This window comes from Teleopsis dalmanni, chromosome 2, assembly GCF_002237135.1.
Source record: "Teleopsis dalmanni isolate 2A chromosome 2, ASM223713v2, whole genome shotgun sequence".
In the NCBI taxonomy this organism is placed as follows: Eukaryota; Metazoa; Arthropoda; class Insecta; order Diptera; family Diopsidae; genus Teleopsis; species Teleopsis dalmanni.
The window spans coordinates 131100681-131122611 of record NC_051847.1 but is presented as its reverse complement, the minus strand read 5'-3'; the positions used below and the strand labels follow the sequence as shown (position 1 = coordinate 131122611).

At 27.5% G+C, this 21931-nt stretch overlaps 1 protein-coding gene across 6 annotated transcripts in view; it reads left to right on the top strand.

Annotated features, from left to right (window-relative positions):
• Positions 1 to 21931, top strand: part of LOC119681909 (protein AF-10-like) — a 56807-nt gene that overhangs the window by 23422 nt on the left and 11454 nt on the right. For 5 of the 6 annotated variants that reach the window (XM_038095216.1, XM_038095215.1, XM_038095217.1 and 2 more), the window contains 2 exons: positions 19888 to 20386; positions 20450 to 20846. In XM_038095216.1, the coding sequence (XP_037951144.1) occupies positions 19888 to 20386; positions 20450 to 20846 (896 nt within the window). Of the gene's footprint in view, positions 1 to 4476; positions 5157 to 19887; positions 20387 to 20449; positions 20847 to 21931 lie in introns of those variants that run through there. The other variant, XM_038095219.1, reaches the window with a different exon arrangement.

Below are 21931 nucleotides of genomic sequence, written 5' to 3'. Positions count from 1 at the left end.
AGTCCAGATGAGGCATTGGCTGTTAAACACTTGTTTAAACCTATTGTTGTCAACTCAGACGCACTTTTTATGTATATGCAGGCTTATGGCTCAGTAATATGTATGTAGTTATTAAATATATTTATTTATTGTTTGAAATATTTATATTGCAGAAAAATAAAAAATAATAATAAAATTTATTACTTTAAATTTTAAATAATTTTAATTTTAAAAATACTATTTTATATATGTAATTGTGTATTAAAAATGTTTTAAGTATTCAGACATATATTTTATTATTACTAAAATTTTCTGAATAGACATTTTTATAATATATTTATATAAATTAATTTATGTATATTCATAAAAATGTATTGTATATTATAACTAGAAATAACCCTAATGCTAATGCATTCAAAAATGCAAACACAGAAGCATCAACAAATGCAGTTCGCACAAACAGTGTAAACACGAGATTTAAGAGTAAAAATAATACTCTTACTTAATTTTTCTCTTTATGCCTACTTCGACTTTTGACTCTCTATTCGGTTTTTTCAAAGCAACTCGAATACACCAGATACTTTTTTATTATCGCACATGCATAAGCGTTTATGGGCATGCAAACGTTTTTTGGTATGTTTTTGTTGTACGCTGTTTCTTGTTGTTGTTGCTGTTGTTGAGGCCGCTGACATTTCCTGGTATTTTGTACACTATAAAATTCAATAATTCGCAAAGGTGTATATGTGTATGTGTGCCATTTGTATAATTCTTTTGCTGGCTTTGATAACATTTTATACATATAGTTATGTATGTATATATGTATATTTATGTCTGGCTGTATTGTGTGTACGTTTTTATTGTTGTTGTGTTATTTTTACTTTTGCATTATTACACCATCAAACTTACAACATATGTCACGCATACAATTATATATACTATATATGAGAATAAAAACAAACCTACTAATTCTCTGTTGATCTCTTTCGCTTTTTCTCTCTTCTATGTCTGCATATAAATTTATATTAATATTTTTATGTTAACACATTTTATTTAGATACTCGTGCTTTATTCTAGATTATTTTTGATGTTTGATGTATATTTTGCTGTGCGCTCTTTACCTTTTGCCTTTAGCAGTACAGTGCACGTTTTCATTATTAGTTTTTTCAATTTAATATACAGTCTTTCCTCGACACTTGAGAAATTAAAAAAATTGTGTGAACATTTTTACATTGTACACCTAGAAAGATTTAAATAATTTAAAAAATATAAAATCATTATATATGCATTGTTAAATATTTTAATCAAAACAATTTTCAAATCCATAAAATTATAATTGTAAATCTATAAATTTGTGAGGAGTACCATCTGTCTAAACAACTAAAGCTTGACATTCCTACACATCGATCCAACAATCTATTTAGATATTCCCTAAAAATTAATTTTTAACTAACAGCTGCAATAAGAAAAGACAATACCAAAACTTTTAGGAATAAACATTAAAATTTATATATTAAATATGATTAAAATAATATGTCATATAACAAAAGATAAATGTTTCCAAGTTCACTGTTGATGGATATTTTCTGATATTTGCTGAATTTAACTTGATTAAAAATAAAATATTGTATCTATAGTTTATGTATTTAAACATATCTAAATAAACTATATATGTAAAATTATGTTCGAAATCGACCCATTTGAAAAATTATAATTTGATATTATACTATATAACTTCAGTAGAAATCTAAAAAGAGTACCATTTTGAACTCTTGTTATATTACTTTAGTAATTATTATTTTAATGTTCAATAAAATATTATGATTTTAAATTTATTCTAATTTTTAGAAATTTGTCGGGAAATAAAATGTTTAGTTGGTAAACAGTGCAAATAAGAGTACGTTTGCACTATTTGAATAAACGTATATTACAATTCACGCGATAATGATGTGATGTATAATTATGTATCATTATGACAATTAGTGTTACTTTCATACATAAATGTTTAAGATAATTGCGTCAAAACAGCATAAAAAAATCTCAAATTTATTCAATTAATATGTGAAAATGTTAGACTGAATAACGATTGTTCTATTAAATTGTGTTTCTAACAATTACATTAATAGTTTTTACATATCTAAATGAAATAAGCAAAGAAAAAGTGCTAACAAATAGTACTATTATTATTATTATTTATTGATTCAAAAAAATTCATACAGCACTTACAAAAATTATAGAATTTTACTTAAAATCTAAATTGACAATAACATATTTGTTGTGTGTCAGATTGGCATACAAAAGAAGGTGCATAATATTAACATTATTATTTATATAAATTCTTCAATAATTAATTTTCTGTAACTCAAAACACTTTTCATAAAATTATACAGTTTATAAATATTGCTACCATTTAATAAGATTTTCACTTCTTCTTCAGACAGAAGTGCTTTATCAAAAAAACTACGCCTATGTTCTCTGAAAATTGGACATACACCAATAATATGACATATATTTTCTATTTCATGAAGATTACATATAGAACAATCACGATCAGATGTATTAAACTCTCTACCGTTCAGATTAAAAAGACCGCCTCTACATTTAAAACAAATAGTACTACCTATATAAAGAAAAAATAAAAGAAATTATGTCTCGAAAAAAAGAACAAGTGCCAGTTAACAACACTTAAAAAAATAAAAAGAAAATAATAATTTCATAAACCATTTGTGTGGACTACGTTTTATAAACACTTTCAATATTAAAAAACTATTTTGCAATAAACCTAATCCTGTTGACGTAAAACAACGGAGAAGTTCGGTAGTTTTTTTGTGAACCGACCAGTAAATCCATGGTGTCCACATTATCGAGATAATACAGTAATTGCTTTCTGTTTATGGCCTATCTATAGTCTGTGAGCTGCGTGGTGTTTTTTTTTTCGTTTTTTATTTACTGTTTCTGCTTTGCTTCCTTTTATTTTGCCGTCTGCTTGCTATTCAACCAATGCTTAATGCCCGGCACTGCTTACTATTTACTTGGATTACTCAATGCCTACGTGGTGCTGAAAACAACAGGCATCAACAGCAGCAGCAGCAACAGCAGCAGTAACGTTCGCAGGCAGTAAACAGCCAGCGAGTCATTTACCATTCAACAGAAAACCCAACCGGCAACGTAATTTTTTTTCCATATATATTTTCATTTCGTCATAGTTAACCATCGACAACATTGTTGTTGCTGCAGTTGGTGGTGTTGGTTTTGTTGTTGTTGTTGTTGGTAATGTTGTAACTGTGTGAGTATTGTTAGCTCAAACAGTATCCGAACTGAAGAGACGACAGAACAGACCTTCTAAACAATCTCACAGCACAAACAGTTTTAGTTGAACTCTGCGCGGCTTCAATGCATTTTCGTATTTTGTCTAAAGGAATAAGTGTATCTGATATTTGTCGTTTTAGTTTTGTTTTGTCAATTGCACATTTAGTCGCTTAGTCACTCGGTTATTACTCTATTAATTTTTTTTAATGAAGAAATTCTTTTGTGCATTAAAAAATATATGTGTATTTTTTATTATTGTTATATGCTGTGATTAATTAAATATTGTAAACTAAATAAAAATCATATATATGCAATATTTTTAAGTCTATCTTTTATAAAAATAATACCGAAAAAATGTGTAAATACAATTAAAGTTTATTTAAATCGATACAATAAAAAATCTATATCTATACAAAATACTATTTCAAAAATAGTTATTACAAAAAGTTCACAATTAAAGAAAATCACAATTAAAGAGAATTTAAAATTTTTGTGGTATCTCACTTAAGCTTTCCGCTTTCCAATTTGTGTGTTTCTTATTTTCTTACAATCTACACAATACGATAATTGTATCTGCAACTAATTCAACATACAACACAATACAGCACAACACGTAGGTAAACGCAAACTAACGATAACAACAAAATGGATGAGCGTCTGAGAATTTTTCTACGTGTGATACTTGGTTCTTAAGAAAATCATTTTTAAAATCAAATAGTGTGTACAGTGTAAAGTGTTAAGAGCCCACCGAGCAAGTAGAAAAGAAGCAACGAAAGTGAAAGAGTAAAAATCAGCGTAGACGAAAACAAGAAAACAAGTTGATTTGTATTAAATCTCAGCAAAAAGAAAAAAGAATAAGAAAAATCACACCAATAATATCATAATAATAGTATTAAACTCACTCTAAAAACAAAAAACAACAAAAACAACAAAAATATGGTAACAACAAAAGCATAAATTGTGTGCCTGAAACATAATTGAAGATAAAAGAGGCAAGCAAATGCAACAAGAATCGAACCGAAACAAACCGAACCTCAAAAACCAGTTGTTTGCTCTAAAACTTAAAATGTAACATAAACCTGTGATCAAATCCAAAAAAAAAAAACAGAAAACAAAAATAAAAATAAAAACTCTTTAAGAGTTAAAATTAAAACATAAATAAATATTATACGCAAAAACAAAACAAAACAAAAACAAACCAATAATTTACTTTAACTCAACTCAACTCAACCTATAACTTCGTGGTTATAAGAAGGAACAAACTCTATATATAATTATATTATTGACTCTTAAAAATTTTAGTACAAAAACACCACAAAAAAAAAAAAACTAAAACAAAAACAACAAAATTCAAAATGATGATGATGGATACCACAGATCCCACCGTTACAAGCGCAATGGATGTGACACCTGCACCAATGACAACGGCAACAATAGAAGCTTTTACAGTTGTCAATATGGAAAATAATAATAACATTGAAATAGTAGAATATAAAGAACATCGTAAAAGTAAAAAGAAAAAACGTGAAAAGCGTGAAAAAGATAAAGAGAGACGTGAAAAACATCATCATCGTGAGCATAGAGAACACAGAGAACATCGTGAACATAGAGAACACCATCATCATCATCATCGTGATCGCGATCGAGATCATCATCATAGTCACAATTCAACATCAGCATCATCATCGCCCTCATCAGCCTCACCATTATCAGCTACGATTTCTACTGCCTCAATTGAGTATGCTTCGCTAGCGTCTCCATCTTCATGTAATAGTGGAATTGGTATCAATGGTTGTAGTAGCATAATCACTGCTACAACAACGGCAACATCATATCCGCATAACTTAAAAATTCGTTTCCTGCTTTCCGGGGTAAAATTTTTGCTACAATTATTTAACTTGTCTTGAAATTTTTATGATTTATAGAAATTGTATTATCACTTACCGCTTCGCTACCCTTTTGTCACAGTGAAATGATTAACAAAAATATTTTATATCTTTTTCCTCTTTTTTTTGTATTTGGTTGATTTTCTGTGACAAACAGTTGTCGGGGTTGTTAAGTTTTGATATTTTTCAAAACACACACTTCGATATCTTTTTACAAACCTCACAGTTTGTTTATTCCCAGCTGTAATAACTGTCCAGAAAATTGATTTATCTCAAATACATTACATAAACATACTCTATTATATTCTTCTTGTAAAATTATATTGATTTACTAGTACTTCATGGTTGAATCTATGGTATCGATAACCTTGAAAATCAATTTATCGTAAAATTGAGTGTATTAAGGATATAATTTATTGTTATTTTAGATTTTGTCCGTAAAACTTAATGTCTATACCGATACTTATTCTATTGTGAATTTTTTTATTGATACATTAACAATTGCATTTATTTATTGAAAGCTAGTTTTCTGTGAAAAATTTCAATTGTTATAACCATTTTTGTTTTATTATTGCAAAGGCTGTCTCCAATAACAGAAAATCATGGAAGTAATATAGTTCTATAGTCCATGGTGATATTGTTAGCGGATTTATCACACTTTCTCAACCAATTCCGAAAGTATAAAAATTTTGGTTTTAATGACTGACTTTATAAGTTTTATTTTATTGACTATGCCTAGTTCTGACTATTTAGCAAAGTAGTCGGAGACAGACAAAAGAAATATTCAATTTAACTCTACATGATCCTTATCCTAATAGCTTCTACAAAAGTCGCTATCAAAAGAAGTAATTAAATATGAAAATATTCAAAGTTGTTTTGAAAGTAATTCCGTTTTTTTTAAATGAAAATGATAGTCGTTTTTTTTATAATAAATAAATCTCTGATTAATAAATATTTTATTTAATCATAATATATTGTTCATACTAATCCAATACCTTTTCCCTTCTTAAGAAGCTGTAAAAGCTTTAAGCGAGTAACCAAGTTTGTATAATCTTAATAGAACCCAAACCTTTTCTATTGATCAATTCTGGTATTTTCTGTTTAAGCGAATCATGCAATTTGTTTAGCTGATCACATCACATTTCAGAGTTGATTTAATATCCCCCCAAACAGATAACATTATGTTTTTATGAATACGTAATGTTATAACACGATTAATGAGCTGGTTCATCTAATTTACTTCATGATCTTTTGCATTACAAATCTCACAAATCTCCAACAATTCTCAAAACGGCTATAGACCCACTTATTGGATCTAACAGCCATTAAAAACATCCAACCTAAATTATTTGTGAATTTTAGACCTGCTGGCAAAGGCAGATTCTTCCGATTTTCTATAGCTATACACTTATTTAAATAGTTGACGATATAAGATTATTCTATATCAGAGTATTAGCTCATCGTTAAACATATTTTGTCATTTTATTTATCACCTGAAAATATATTTTAATGTACAAATATAAAAAACTTTTTATGTGAGGTTACATGTATGTATATTATTCTATTTAAGGATTTATTTAAATAGATACGAGTATATGCAATAACGACACTTCGGCTAAGCTGTTAAGATTAAAATGGCTTACCTATTATCATTTTTATATTGCAACTCGTACATTATTGATGAAGGGTAATATTTTAATCTGAACAATAATATATTATATTTTAGATTTCTGTTTTAAGATTGTCCTGTCTCTAGGAATGTTTCTTTAAGAGAGAAAATTACAGAATAGTTTTACTCTAAATTGTAATATTTTCACAACTATTGTTATATTAAACTACATTTGAAACCAACTATTAGATCTATCATACAACTTTAAATATATTTGATAATTGAATTACGTGCTCGAATATAACCATTTATACGAATTATATATATTTCTGTATTATATCATAATATAAATTCAAGGAGATAAAAAGTAATATCTGAAATGTTCTTTCTATAGGAGTATAATAGTGTATAGGAAAACATAATGTGAAGTTTCGTTTTATGCAGTTCTTGATTGTAACTCCTTATATATACCAAGTATTTTATAACTTATCACTTATTTTATTAATTCTTATATTAAAAATTTATTAAATATTTTTTTGCTCCCAGTCAAAATTAAACATAAATCGAGCATATTAATTCGTTTCAAAAAGAAATGTATAAATGCAGTATATTATGCATTTCCTCGTACGAAGCCTTTACACCCTTTTTAAGGAAAAAATTCGTTTACTGTCTAAATACTGGTCCTACATTTTTCTCGAACAAATGCTGCTGCCGTTTTCAGTATCAACAAAAAAATGTTGACGCATGTGCGTAGTAGGGAAATTATTGACGCACCTGCTATAACCAGAAGCATCATGTACTCCAAGCTGATGTTGCACATTGCACACAATTGAATGTTGCATATTTCAAAATACATCCACAAATGTACTTACACGTCTAGCCTATAAATAATTCCAGCATAATCTTTTAAGATAAACATACGAATACTATGAAAAAAATATGTATATATACATTATTATATATTCCCTTAAAAAAGTATTAAAGGACAGCAATAACATTGAAAGGACGAAAAAGTGTAATGCAGCCTACCGCAGGAAAAATAAAGAAGAAAAGGTAAAAGGAGTATTTGTTGTAGGGACTATTCTTAGACAGCTGTATCTTGCTCGATAGTTTTTTTACAATTGTTTTTATATGAATTATTTCTTCCGTTTGTATTTATTGTTACAATCGAATTCGTTATAATTATCCTTTTTGCGCCATTCAATCCTGCTCTGAGTTTTATCTCTTATAAGATTGACAGCTGTCTCAGCTGCTGTTTGAGATTAGTTAAGTTTCAGAATTAATCTGTACATGTTAATGCATTCAATTAATTCATGCATTTCATAATACCTATTAATTAATATTATTTTTGTTCCAGTTGATCTGCAGCTTTTTATTTTTGCGCCCTTTCCTGGGTGTTTTAATATTTTATATAAGCAAATATTTGTTGGTATTGTGTTACATTGAATTTTTGTCAAGGGTTAAAAATTGAAATATCCCGTACTCACTGGATTCCTTTTTTTGTGGGAATATGATATATAAATCTAATCTAAATTTTATTCATTTCGATTTGCTTTGTTCTTCCTTGTTCTCTTTACATACTAATATATATGCTCAGTAGACATGCAACAACCCTTTTTCATGCAACAATGTGCCACATAACTATTATTGTATTGTGCCTGCTGTTTATTTATTCGTCCTCACAAAAGGACTTAACATTTACTAGGGTATTCATTTCCGAAAAGTAAAATTGTTTATAAATTACTATATGTAATATGAAATATAATATTAGGTGTTAAAATAAGTTATTAAAGAATGAAAGTAAAATATCGGGAACTACTGTAACAGGCAACCTTTTCTCACTTCTCGTTTATGAAATATTATACATAAACATTTACACTCTAGTAAAAAAACTTATCATGCCATTCATCAATTATTGACGCTTACAGACAGAACAGCAGGAATAATAATCCCTTCAGGCACTAACTGCATTTATTTTAATAATTTTTTAACCATCTGCACTTTATAATGATTATTTTGGCTTCCTTTCGTTGTATTTTTTAATGATTAGTTATAAAAAAAATATTTACTTTAAGTGAACTTTTAAATTACACTTAAAATTTAGCATTTAAGGACACTATAACACCCTTTTTCAAAAATAATCTTACATTAATATTTTTGTATTACAATAAAGTATTACGTTAACTGTTAAATTAGTTAATGATTTAAACTATAACAACGTAAACATGGAATATCAGAATCTGAAGAAATTTTACAACTGTTATCTTATATTAAATATATAGATTTGAAAAATAACTTTCCATGAATTGTCTCAGGTTAAATCAAAAATTATATTTATTAATATTAATTTGCAGTTTAGTCCTGCCTACAATATTCTTTCAGTGCACCACGGTTTCTCGTTATTGAGTCCAAATCATCTTAATAAATAATATCTTACCAACTGTTTTCTTGTAATAAAACATGATTTTAAAAAATAACTGTTAATATTGCCTCAGGTTAAATCATAAATTTTACTTATTAATTTTATTTTATACTACTTCATTGGCATTATACAGTGCAGCCAGCGCATCCTGGTTGCTCGCAACTGTTTTCTATTTATTGACTTCAATAAACATGACCCTACTGTTCTTTGTTTAACTGGATTTTTGAGCATAATTTATGTGTCCTTTATTGAAGTTTTCAGTGGTCCATCTGATTCTCTGATACTTTATTTCGGATTTTATTAGTTCATTAAATATTGCAAATATGAAAAGTAAATATACTTAAAACAAAGTATTTGTGGAAGATAGTAAAGTATTTGTGGAATCAAGTGAATACTTTTTCGCAGCTCCCCAACTCCAGCTAAAAACATATCAAACTTCTTAGGCAAATATGTCTTTAGTTCTAATGTGAGGTATACAGTGACATATACTATATTGCACATTAAAAGAGTCTTGAAGTGACTCCATATGCAAACACAGTTTAGGTCCCGAAGTTAGCCACCTAAACTAAAGTAAAAAATATATCTACTTATATATATTATATATATTATTGAACAGAAACTCATTAAATGCTTAAAAAATCCAAATTATTTAACGATAGAGAAAATTAAATATATGAAGTCTAAATGACAGTTACCAATTTTAGAATATGAAAATAATTCATAATAAAAAAATTTTTAAGAATAAGATTTTATGAAACATCCATAATCAGTAGTCTTTGAAAATATTTGTCGGTTTTAATTGTTTGTAAATCTTTTTTGAACAGCAAGTAATAGAAATAGAACCATGTTCTATTTGAAACGCAGAAGGTAAAGCTAACTCGATATGATTTTTGGAAAATATATATAATGATAGTCTTTATCTTAATTGTATAATAAAAGGAATGTATGACGCATTTGCTAACAATCTATTTAATGAGTAATTTACATATTTGTAATCTTTAATGATATATAAAAAATAAATATAGATATGAGATATTCAGTTTTGAGAATATTTTTACTTATATCATTTATTTTTGTTATTAAACAGAAGCATAATGGTTCCACAGCTAATAATCTATTCATAAAATGTCAAAATATTATATTTAATTTAGATCTAATTCAAAGAACTTGATGATAATTTACTTTGATGGTTTGTATTTAAAAATTTTACGTATACGATATATTTTAGTACTCCTAATAAAGCTTACACATACACATACGTAATTTAAAATATCGGCAATTTCATAATGAAGTCGTAATCTATCATTCTAAAGACTCCATTAGGAAATAATGATATAAGAAATTTAAATCTATTTAATAACCGTCAAAATATATAATCTCATCACATCTCTAATCTATCTAATCTAATCTAAAAAAAGGTTCTTATTATTTAACAATAAAAAAATAATCTTTAATAATAATAATCTTTAATAATTTGTGCTTAGATATCTTTATAAATAAACTTTATAAATAAATATCTTATTGTCTGAAAGTAACCGACTTTTATAGAAATAATGTTACTAACATTATCTTGTGCTAGGCAACACATGACTGCTGGTGACAGTACGTCCGTCAAGGACTTTATGCGTGTAAGTTTTCAATACAACAACGGCTCTTAATTCCATAATCTTTTTCAAATAATATGATTACTCTTGAAAACTTTAATGTAATCGTGTTTTTTTTTTGTATCTTGATATTTCATCAAACCCTTTTCAAAAATAAAAGCAAACAATTTGTATAGGAAACAGAGGGTGAGAGTAGATTTAATCCCTAATTTACTTAGTTATGCCCTGGAGACAATAACACGTGTTAACCGCGCACTGTTTTAAAAATATAATTTCCTTTTTTTTTTTACAAATTAATAGTTTTTGTAATACTCAAGTGAATTTCCTTTAAAACTGTTGAAATACAACCTTTTTTAATTTGCGAGAACTCATGAATGGTTGATGGGAAACTTATAATTTTTCCGCAGACTTTTCACGACTAGCAATAAATGGCTTCCTACAGTGGTTGTTGCTTTTTTCATAACGTAAAAAGTGGTTGATTGATGTATCAATGATTTGAAATTAGAAAAGAAATTTAGTAAGTCCGTGTATAATGAACTTGTATTCACCATACTTATCGGGTTTATGATACATTTTGAGTACATCGATGCTATATTTTACTGAATCAGATAATCTACCTGTTATTAATATAACATTATAATCATTTTTTTGTTTTATGTGATATATTTTATTATAATTTATATTTTTATTCCTTTTAAATACAAGAATTTCTTTAGAACATATGGCTACTATTACGAGAACCATATCCCTAGTAGGTCAATAGTGTAATAGAAAAACGGTGTATAATGAAAACGAGATACCTTCATAAGATATGTTTTAAAGATAATAAGGCTATAATACATAAACATGAAGTGAAATTAAAACAATTTTTTGAAAATCTAGAATTTTCTTAAAAACTGACCAGTAAATTATCAGAAAAACATACGTATTATATCCCAATTCAGTAAGATGAAAGAAATTCAGTAAGATGATAAGCGTAAGTATTTTTCGAATACGCTGTTGGGATAATTGACTGAAAATATCTTTCTGCTACGATTTTGTTTTCCATTGTCCCGTATAGGCTTTTATTTCAAAAAGTAATAAAGTTCTTAATTAAATAACTTACGTGACAGATAGGTAATCTGATGCAATAACGTACACAATTGTTAACAATTGATTTGTGCAGTGTTTGAACGTAGTTGGTCTAACTTTCTCCTGTACAATTTTTTGTTTCTAAAATTTATAAATCAATACTTAAATATATTCCTTCTAGTAAGGAAATTCAAACACGAATGGAAAAATTTGATACATAGTTATAAACTGCTGCTTTGTGCAATATCTAATCATAACTGACAGAACTATTTTTTAAATTATGGTATTGAAGGTGAACATTATAAAACAGTTTATGCTTTTATATTCGCAGCATTTATTTGTTTATTTTAATAATTAACAAATCAGTAATATCTGGTAATATCTGCACCAGATGACTGTCTAATAAATCTATAACTGCACCTGTAATAGCAATACATAATAAAAATAATAATTTTTTGAAATTCTGTTGGGACAGAAGATATATAGTATATTAATTTAGTCCAAAGTATTTATTTACAAAAGTTCCCAATTAATCTTATATAGCTTTGGTCCCTAACAATATTTAACAGCTTTATAGCAAAGCATCGAAAGCTGATTTGCATTCCAAATATTGAAATATACTTATTTTGCTACTTTTTTTTTTTTGGATTCAACTCTATTTGTTCTACGTCACACTTTATGAACTTTATTCTACATTTTTTAATTTTTTATGATCAAAAATTAAAATTCTACGACTGCAATTACTGGAGCCTGACTTATCACACTTCTTTGGTGACATCACAATAATAATCTTTGTTCTATCAAATGGAAAACTTTATATGTGGAAAAACAGACAATAAGTAATATCTTTAAAAACATCTACTTTTCGTGTACGAGTTCGTATATTTTCCGCCCAAAATACCTTCTCCGTTATTTTTTTTTTTTGCGAAGAAGTGTTAAAATATTAACATGTACATAATGCAACTTAAAAAGTATATATTTACTTATTTCATCTGGTCATTTATTAAAAAATACTGTTTAATTCTCTCTTCTCATATCTGGTCTAAAAATTCGTATCGGCGAAATGTGGAACTACTTCTGGGGACAAAGATGTAGTCATTATAATATTTAATTTTAAGAAATTTTGGTTCAGTAATGATTTTGTGTTTATTTTGCATTGGCCTTACTTTAAAAATGGGTATTTCCAAATATCTTGTTTCTATTATTCTTTTAATTTTGCAAACCCAATAATTATATAATCGCTTAATGAATTTTTTTAATTTTGAACAAAATCAAAATTTTTTAATATGAAAAAATAACAAAATTCTTTTTTCCCATGGTCATGCTATGTATTGAAATTTGTATTGATAAAAATAAAAAATAGTATAATAATACGTCAAACCACATAAAAAATGTTTAGATAAAGAACTGGAAATATTTTCAGTGACATATATATACTGATATATATACATAATATACATATACATAAGAGGTTGATAAAACATTATTAAATACATATTTATGTATGACTAATCTTAAACATTTCATACTAATTCCAATAGAAAATATATTTCTTTTGAAACACTACTCAGACCACATTTCATTCTTTATATAAAAACTGATATACTCTTAAAAATTTAGATGCTTTTATTCTTAATAAATAATTAAATAATTTATAATTCATATTCCCGCCTTTTCAATACTTAAAATCTTTTAGTTTACTTAGTTGGTTAAATGAACTTGAGATGTTTAGACAAATTCCTATTTCAATATCTTTTTAATACTGCCTTTTTTGTAATCTATAATTCTAATATAAAGAATCGCTGGGGGCGGATAGCAGTTTTCGTCAAGTAATGATATAAATTCGAATAACAATAAGTATTGTTTGTTCGTAAGTTCATAAGTGATAAAAGCAAAAATAATCAAACATAGATTGCCAAACCTTATTTATCAGTTAATTTACTAAACTTTTATTTTTCGGTTGAAAAAAAAAAAAAATACATTTTGATATATCAATGAAATAAATCAATGAAATAAAATAATACGAATCACACGTATTATTTAATCTAGTTTTTCAGTTTTGATATCTTAACAATTATTTTTGCAAACTTTATTTTTTTTTTTGGTTTTACTATATTTTGGATTAAAGTTTTTAACCCAAAACATACTACAGACTGGAGAAGTAACATATACAATGTGTTTTGCAAGGACCAGTACCAATATCTTCTCAAAAATATTATCGATTAAAGCGAATATATTAATAATATTGATTAAATTAATAATACTGATTAATATTGATATTAATAATACTGATTGATCGTCTTAATCAATTTTTATAAGTAATTAGTAATAATTGATCGGATTGTATATATACAGCCAATAATATTGAGAATATTAATACAACATCGCCAATATCATTTACTTTTACATTTACATTTACTTGATTTACTTGATATTTATTTAAACGATAAATTGAAAAATTACTCCAAATATAAAGGTAATTTTATATCAGTAATAAGTTCTCACACTCACTTCACTCTCGCATGCAGTAATTGCTGAACTTAGAATTAAAAATCAACAGAGCTAGGAGTCTTTAAACGTAACAAAGTGTAGCAATGCGCTCAGGGAATATATATAAATAACCAAACTAACCAGAGCTTGGCTATAATACATATTATATAGCAAAAAATATGAAAGTGAGGTGAGTATGTCAATTAATAGCAAAATCAGAAAATGAAAAACACAAGTGCCAGCTAACAACACCAAAAAAGAGAAAAAGATTTGAAATGTCAGTTAATACTCGTGTAACTAAAAAGAGCGGAATAATAACAATAATTCACAATAATTTTTATAGTAAAATATTGTATAAATATTTTCAATGATAAAAATCTCTGTGGGATATATATGTATAAAAACTTTCAATAGAAAATTAAAAGAATTCAAATCCAAAATATATAAGAATAGTTTCACAAAAAATGTATATATATAGGTTTATATAAATTATTTTAGAAGTTAATACTACCATCCGACCATTAAGAGTTCTGTGTCCTTATACCCTATATTTATATACAACTTATGTTAAAAGTTTATAAAAACTATTATTTTCATCTTAACCACAACAAAGTTCAATTATATTATCTACCTACATTATAATAAAAACTTATCAAGCATATGATGTGAAGAAACTTGCTACCAAATCTTTATTAAAAGTCTATAACCTTTCTTCAACAAGTTTCAGAAAGGTTTCATCATTTAAAGTCTGAAAGCATTTGAATGTACAATAGACCAATTAGCAAATAAATTACTTTTTCTGTAATTCAAAATAGAATACGAATGCGACATTGGAAGGAATCCAAATAAACAAAAACAGATTTTAATTATTATTCTCTTGTTTCCCATTTTCACTGTCTGGGAATTTAATATTTCTGTTATTAAGTTATGGACTAAACAAATTTAAATTTGCAAACAATTTCCTTGGTTAAGCTGACGTTTAATTAACTTGTAATTTGTATCCTTGGCAAAGGACAAGAAAGTTAAATACGTTATTACATCTTCTCCCCTGTTCGTGTCATTTTCCGTCTACAAGCACTATATAACCTACAATGTATGGAGTGCAAGCGCATTTGAGCCAGTGTAACCGCATATGGTCTATTATTAACTGACATTGTAAACCACTCATTATATTGTAATTTTTGGTAGTTGTCGGTTAATATTTGAACAAATTATTTAATGTGATACAAATTTTCTTCATGAAAAGCAACATTTGTTGAGAGATGCTTTGCCATTGTGCCATGTCATCACACCGCACCGACATGGAAAGAAGGCATGTGCTCGACGTTATTGTAAATATGTTATAAATATATATATATATCTTTTCGTTTCTGTTTTTTATTTTTTTTTTTAATGCCTTCCTTTACAGTAAGTAACACTTTAAAGCCTCAGCGGGTGTTGCATGCAATTAAAGTTCTTGGGTGTGTGGTTGGTTCATTGGCAACATTTGTAACGCAGTTGCAATAATGTTTCCGCATGTGCTACTGTTACTGCCGCCATTCATGCAAAATTCATCTGAAATTGTGTTTTTTCTTCTCTGCAACTCGGAAATTTTCAACCACATTTTAGCCTTACAATTTGTTAAGTCAAAATACTAAATGTGAAATCCAGTTGAAACAATAATGCATAAAATCACCCCACAAAGTGTTATATTTTTCTACTTCTCGCATTTGTGATGAATTGAATTTTCAAATTACCCATGCTGAGACCTTTCTACCACAAATGAAATGATTGACACTCTTGGTTCGAAGTCTGTATGTCTGTACGTACGTCATTATGTCTCTATCAGTTTCTGTGTGAATTCGTCAAGCTTCTATTTTCTCTGCGGGTTTCATACGAATTAATGCTCTTTTTGAGAATTATAGCTGCCTTACTTAGTCAGTTTTTTCTCTTTATTAGAATTTTTTTGCTTTAAACTTTTTTAAAAACTTTTATTAGAACCAACGCATACTCGCTGGACGACTGAAATGCTTCTCTCACCTTAATATGTTGAATTTTTATAATATTTTAATACTTTGTGGTTCAAACTATTGTTGTTTCCACTTGCATTTCAAAGTACGGGTACAAATTTTCTTTTACTTTGTATGCACCTCTGTGCCAAACATCGAAACAGATGTTCCCATGTATCTAAGATGCAGTTTTGTTCTACTTGTTTGTACGAGAAATGCAGCGGAAGTGCATACATAAATTTTATGACTGTTTTTATGGCTGTTTTGGATTATCTTTTTTCTAATGTAACAATGTAATTACAGAATTTCAAGTGTTTACAATAACGTTTTCTATTGTAAATTTATTATAAAAAAAAAATTCTTACAAACATTAAGAAGCTATTGTAAAAAATATACTATGGTCACCTTTAACATAGAAGAGAGTATGGCATGTGGAATGTTCATATTTTAGATTAATATAAAAAAATGTGGGATTTAACCTTCATATTATATATTCACATTATATATTTTCTAAGGGAATAAAAGATATAGATTTCATGTTAGCCAAATTGCCGATTTGGGAAAATATTACACGCTTCACTTCATTCCAAAATTTTAATTTAGCTCAAAAATTGAAGCAGATGCATAATTTTAAATATAAATTTTTAAACAAGTAATTATCTCAAAAAAGAAAATTAAAATAAAATAAGAAATATTTTATCTATTATATTCAAAATTAATTTTTTGATATTTAATAGAAATTTTAAGATTTTAATTTAAAAATTTTTCTTTTTTATTTCAAAATAAAAATCATTTTAGAACGATTTTCTATTGAAATTACAGTCAAACCTCTCTATACCGAAGTTGTTGGGACATGCAACAAAAAACTTCGGTATAGAGAGGTCTTCGCTATAGAGAGGTTAACAAATTTTTTTTTTTGTTGAGGTTTTTTTTTTTGCATTTTACTGGGAATTATGTATGTTAATTCATGTTTGTTCATAAAAACTTACATAACATTAAGAACATTCGTTCAAATATATGAATAAATATAAAAAATCGCAGTGTCTTCAACAAAACTTCGTTATAGAAAGGAATTTGTTATAGGGAGGTTCGCTATAGAGAGGTTGTGAATGCATTACTTTTATTCTTTGTGTGCGTTTTTTAAAATTAAAAAAGGTTTATACAGAGGTGTTATTTAGTTATATTCAAGCGTTATATAACTTTTTACATAAATTACATATGATTTTATTGTTAGTTATGTTCTTTTCTTATGATTTAGTCTATTTCTCCTATTTAACTGATAATACATATGTACTTATAAGTGACGTTCAGTGGTACAAGCAAGCATATTGTTGCTTTTTATTACAAGTATGCACATACAGAAACTATATACAATAAAATTTTTATGCTTTCATATCCATACAAAAATATACTTATTTATTTCTATTAGAAACAAATTCTAATATTTATTATTAAGCAGTACTGTTTTGACCAAGATGACGAGATACAGAAATCTGCATTACAGTGACTACAGTTAATTCGAAAATTTTCTTTTCCCTAGTTTTTTAATTTACATTGAAAACAACACCAAAATCACATTTGACGTGACCATAACTGTCTGTACAACATGGCCCTAAGATCTATATATGTAATTAAACTTAAGTTTCGGCTAGTTTTATAACTGATTCCCTAACAGGACAAACCAACTACGATCTGTCTTTAGGACTTTATTAAATATTATTACAACCCGTCATTTGTATAGAGTAGTAGTCCAAAACATTAACTTATTTACTCTTCTCATGTCTATCGATTGTTTTAAAGTAATCTTAATTTGATTCTCATCGGCGTGTTATTATTTCTTCTATAATAAACTATAAATCCCTTATGCATTATAAATATACTTAGCTAGTTTTAATTTAGATGCAAATCAGTAAATTTAAATGCAACATTACTCCTGTCAACTACCATCTGTTAATAGGTTTTTTATCTTAAAATTGCAATCCTTTTTCCAGTTTAGAACTTTTACGGTATCTGAACGTTAGAAATACACATTTCATTGTATATTTTTCATAAATACTGCATTAAGCATACAGACTATTACAATATAAGACTACCACTCTTTCTGCTGCTAAGATAATGTGAAATTCTTTTCATAATCCTATTTTTTACCATACTTACAGAAGTGAACAGTCAAAGATCACATTAAAAATTATTTAAAATTACTATTACATCCGAAAAGTATACATCAGTTTTGCAAATTATAGATATTCATTAATTTGTAAAATAGATACCACAATAGAAAAATTGATTGTCAATTAATTTATTTCATGTAAACCTTGTGACAGCGTTTTTAAAGAAACTCACGTGACTCACAGTTACATTGACAGTCTATACCGATTTATATTCTTTAGTATTATTAGTGGGCTCGGCTGTGATTTTATTTTATCCTAATTTAATTAAAAGTAATAATTAAATATATAATATTTATTGCCGGAATAATGGTAAATATTTATAAGTTTAAATTAAAGACTAAATTTATTATGATTTATAGTCGTTAATCTAAATAATAAAATAAATAATATTTACAGTACTTATAATCAAATGTTTCTATAAATTTTATGGGTAATGAAATGTTATATTTAGTGTTGGAGGTTTTGTTGAATGAATCTAAAATTAATCATATATTTCATATACATTATGCAAATTTTTACCTTCAATACTTTTTAGTGCATTTCATTATATAACAACATATTGTTTTTGTTAATCGATTTTATAATCGATAAGTTGTGGCGAGCGTTGCGTGATACTGTATGGTTTCAAAGCAAACGGCATATAGGTTAGAGTGTCAAGCTAGTTTAGCAACGAACGTACATGTGATTACAAATAATTACCGATTGTAATACTACGGATGAGATAATGTCCGTAAAATATAGAAACAAGGACAGAAGAGACGATTCTCTCATTCAAGTAAAAAGGAACAAATCTTACTCTAAGAGATGACAGCTCTATTAGCTCAGTAAATAAACCGACCATATTTTATCATTATTGCAAGCCTGAGTAGCCCTCGATTCTATTTAAGTTTAATTGTCAGTTTTGCCATTGTAAGAAAGCACTAATATTCAAGAAGTTAGTATCGGAACACAACAACAGATTATTTAATCCGCATATTTTTAAGACTTTCATCACTAACTTTAAATTTGTTATAATACGTTTGTACATAATATTTGTCTAGTATATTTCTATACCTATTCATTTAATAGGACTGAATAGTTCTTGATTGGTAGAAATTCAACAAGTGATTATAGTCGAAAAACCTGTAGGTCTCCTTATTTCATAGAAATTTTATAATAGCTTTTAATGATATAGTAAGGAACACTCTGCGGTTACATATGTCCAAATGTATTAAAATTTTTACATTTTGTTTTAGATATACTATAATAACTAGTTTTATTAAAGTTTTTAATATATAGATTTAAGTTTATAATTTTATTTAATTTTTTACTTAATTATTCAAAAAACAAAAATATTAATATGCATTTCTCTTTTATTTTAGCAAAAAACTGAGTTAAGCCCACCCACACATCAAAGTGGAAATGCTGATACAAGTAGTCAGGCCCCTAGTGCGGTGATCATACAAAATTCAAGTTCAACAGCATCATCAACAACAACAGCAGCTACTGTTGGTGCGACAACTACGTCAGCTAATTCAGCTACACAATTAACAAATAAGAATTCCCCAAACGACAGCAAGACTGCAATTAATCTTAGTGGCAATGTCACGTCAGCAGCAAATACAATCACAACAACGCACAAAACAGGAGGCTCAACAACAGTATCAACAACAGCTAAAGATCATCATCGTGATGAGCGCTTTGCCGCAGTATCAAATACAACTCATAGTACAACAACATCACTGAATCCAACTGGTGTGAACAGTAGTGGGAGTAATTTGAGTGTTAGTAATGCGCCCAGTTTATATGTTTCAGTGCCGCTTTCTACAGCTAATGTACCTGGAATTAATTTACCAACACCAACAGGAGCGGGTAATACAGGTGATGGCATAAATGTATTTAATATAGTATATCTAAAACTAGTAATATTTAATATTATTCTAGATCATGGGTCAACTTCACAGTCAACGCGTACAGCTAGTCATCAACAGCAAACCACAGGCAACAGTAATACGCATGGCATTTCTGTAGCCGGTACTAATTTGAGTACGTCTAGCAGTGGAACAGTGGAGCGGCAATCACCACGTATACAACATCAGTCACCTATTGTATCTGAACATGCTAGCAACTATTCAAATAGTACAAACTCCTTACCACCGTCGTCCTTCGCACATGGGGTTATCCATCAAAGTGGCAAGTCACCTACACCCAATATATCAGTTGCTGGTAATTTAACCGCAACAACGACTGAAAGTGGTAATCTCAAAATAAGTTACGAAAAGCAAACAACAAGGGTGTCACAGTTACAGGAGCAAGAATCAGCACCAGTTAGGAGAAGCAGGTGAGTCTATATAAAATATTCAAAGAAAAAATCACATTCTCAAGCATGCATTCCCCAAATTTATAACACCTCACACTTGTTTGCACACTCTACCCTAACTATTTTACTTCAACTTTTTCCTTTTTACTAAACAAAATTTGGTATCTAATTTTAAATGATTAAATTTATTAAATAAAATTTTTTTTTAATGTTTTTATTTGAGTTTTGTTGCTGTTGTTACTGTTCGAAATTGCAAAATTATTTACAAAATTTAGCTGCTAATATTTTTGTTTTACGCGGAATCTAAATCAGTGTTTGCCATAGCTTAAAAGTAGCTGAATGTAATTTGGATGGACTAATCATCAATATCACGGTGGACTTTTCGGAAGAATCTACAAATTGGTTTAATTTTATTACTTATTTACTTACTGCTGCCATTCTCTTCTAGTGGAGCATAGGGACCTTAATTTTATTACAATGTATTAAAAATGGCCCCTATTGTTGACTTCATTCTATTCTATGGATACTACTATATGCATATTTTAACTTTGCTATGAAGCAAAGTAAACTTAAAAAAAATAATGGATTCAAACCATCATAAGCTGGCTTATATTCCAATATTTAAAGATATTCTGCCACAAATATGTTTTTGGACCCACATGTGAAGATCTGCTTTTCATCTATACATCATCTAAAACACTTAAATTCTTAAGAATTATTAAGAATTTTGGTTAGAACTTAAATGAGATATAATATTTAGTTAAACATTTTTTATTAAAACTGCTTAAACACTTCAAATAATTTTGATAAATTAAAATAAATCACAGAATTTCTCTCCCATATAGTTCCATATAATTTGAGATACTAAAGTCTGATATAAAAACACGCTTATAAAAATGTATAAAAAATTTTATGGGGACTTTAAAATTTCCAAAATTCTTAATACAATTCAACATGAGCTTTAATTCGATCTAGTAACGTTAGGTGCCAATAAGTTTATACTTGGCTTATGTCAAGCTGGTTTTACTTTATCTAAGCTTATCTGATTAAATCTAACCAACTATTAAAATTATTTCGATTTGCATTGCGAAATAATTTATTTTATA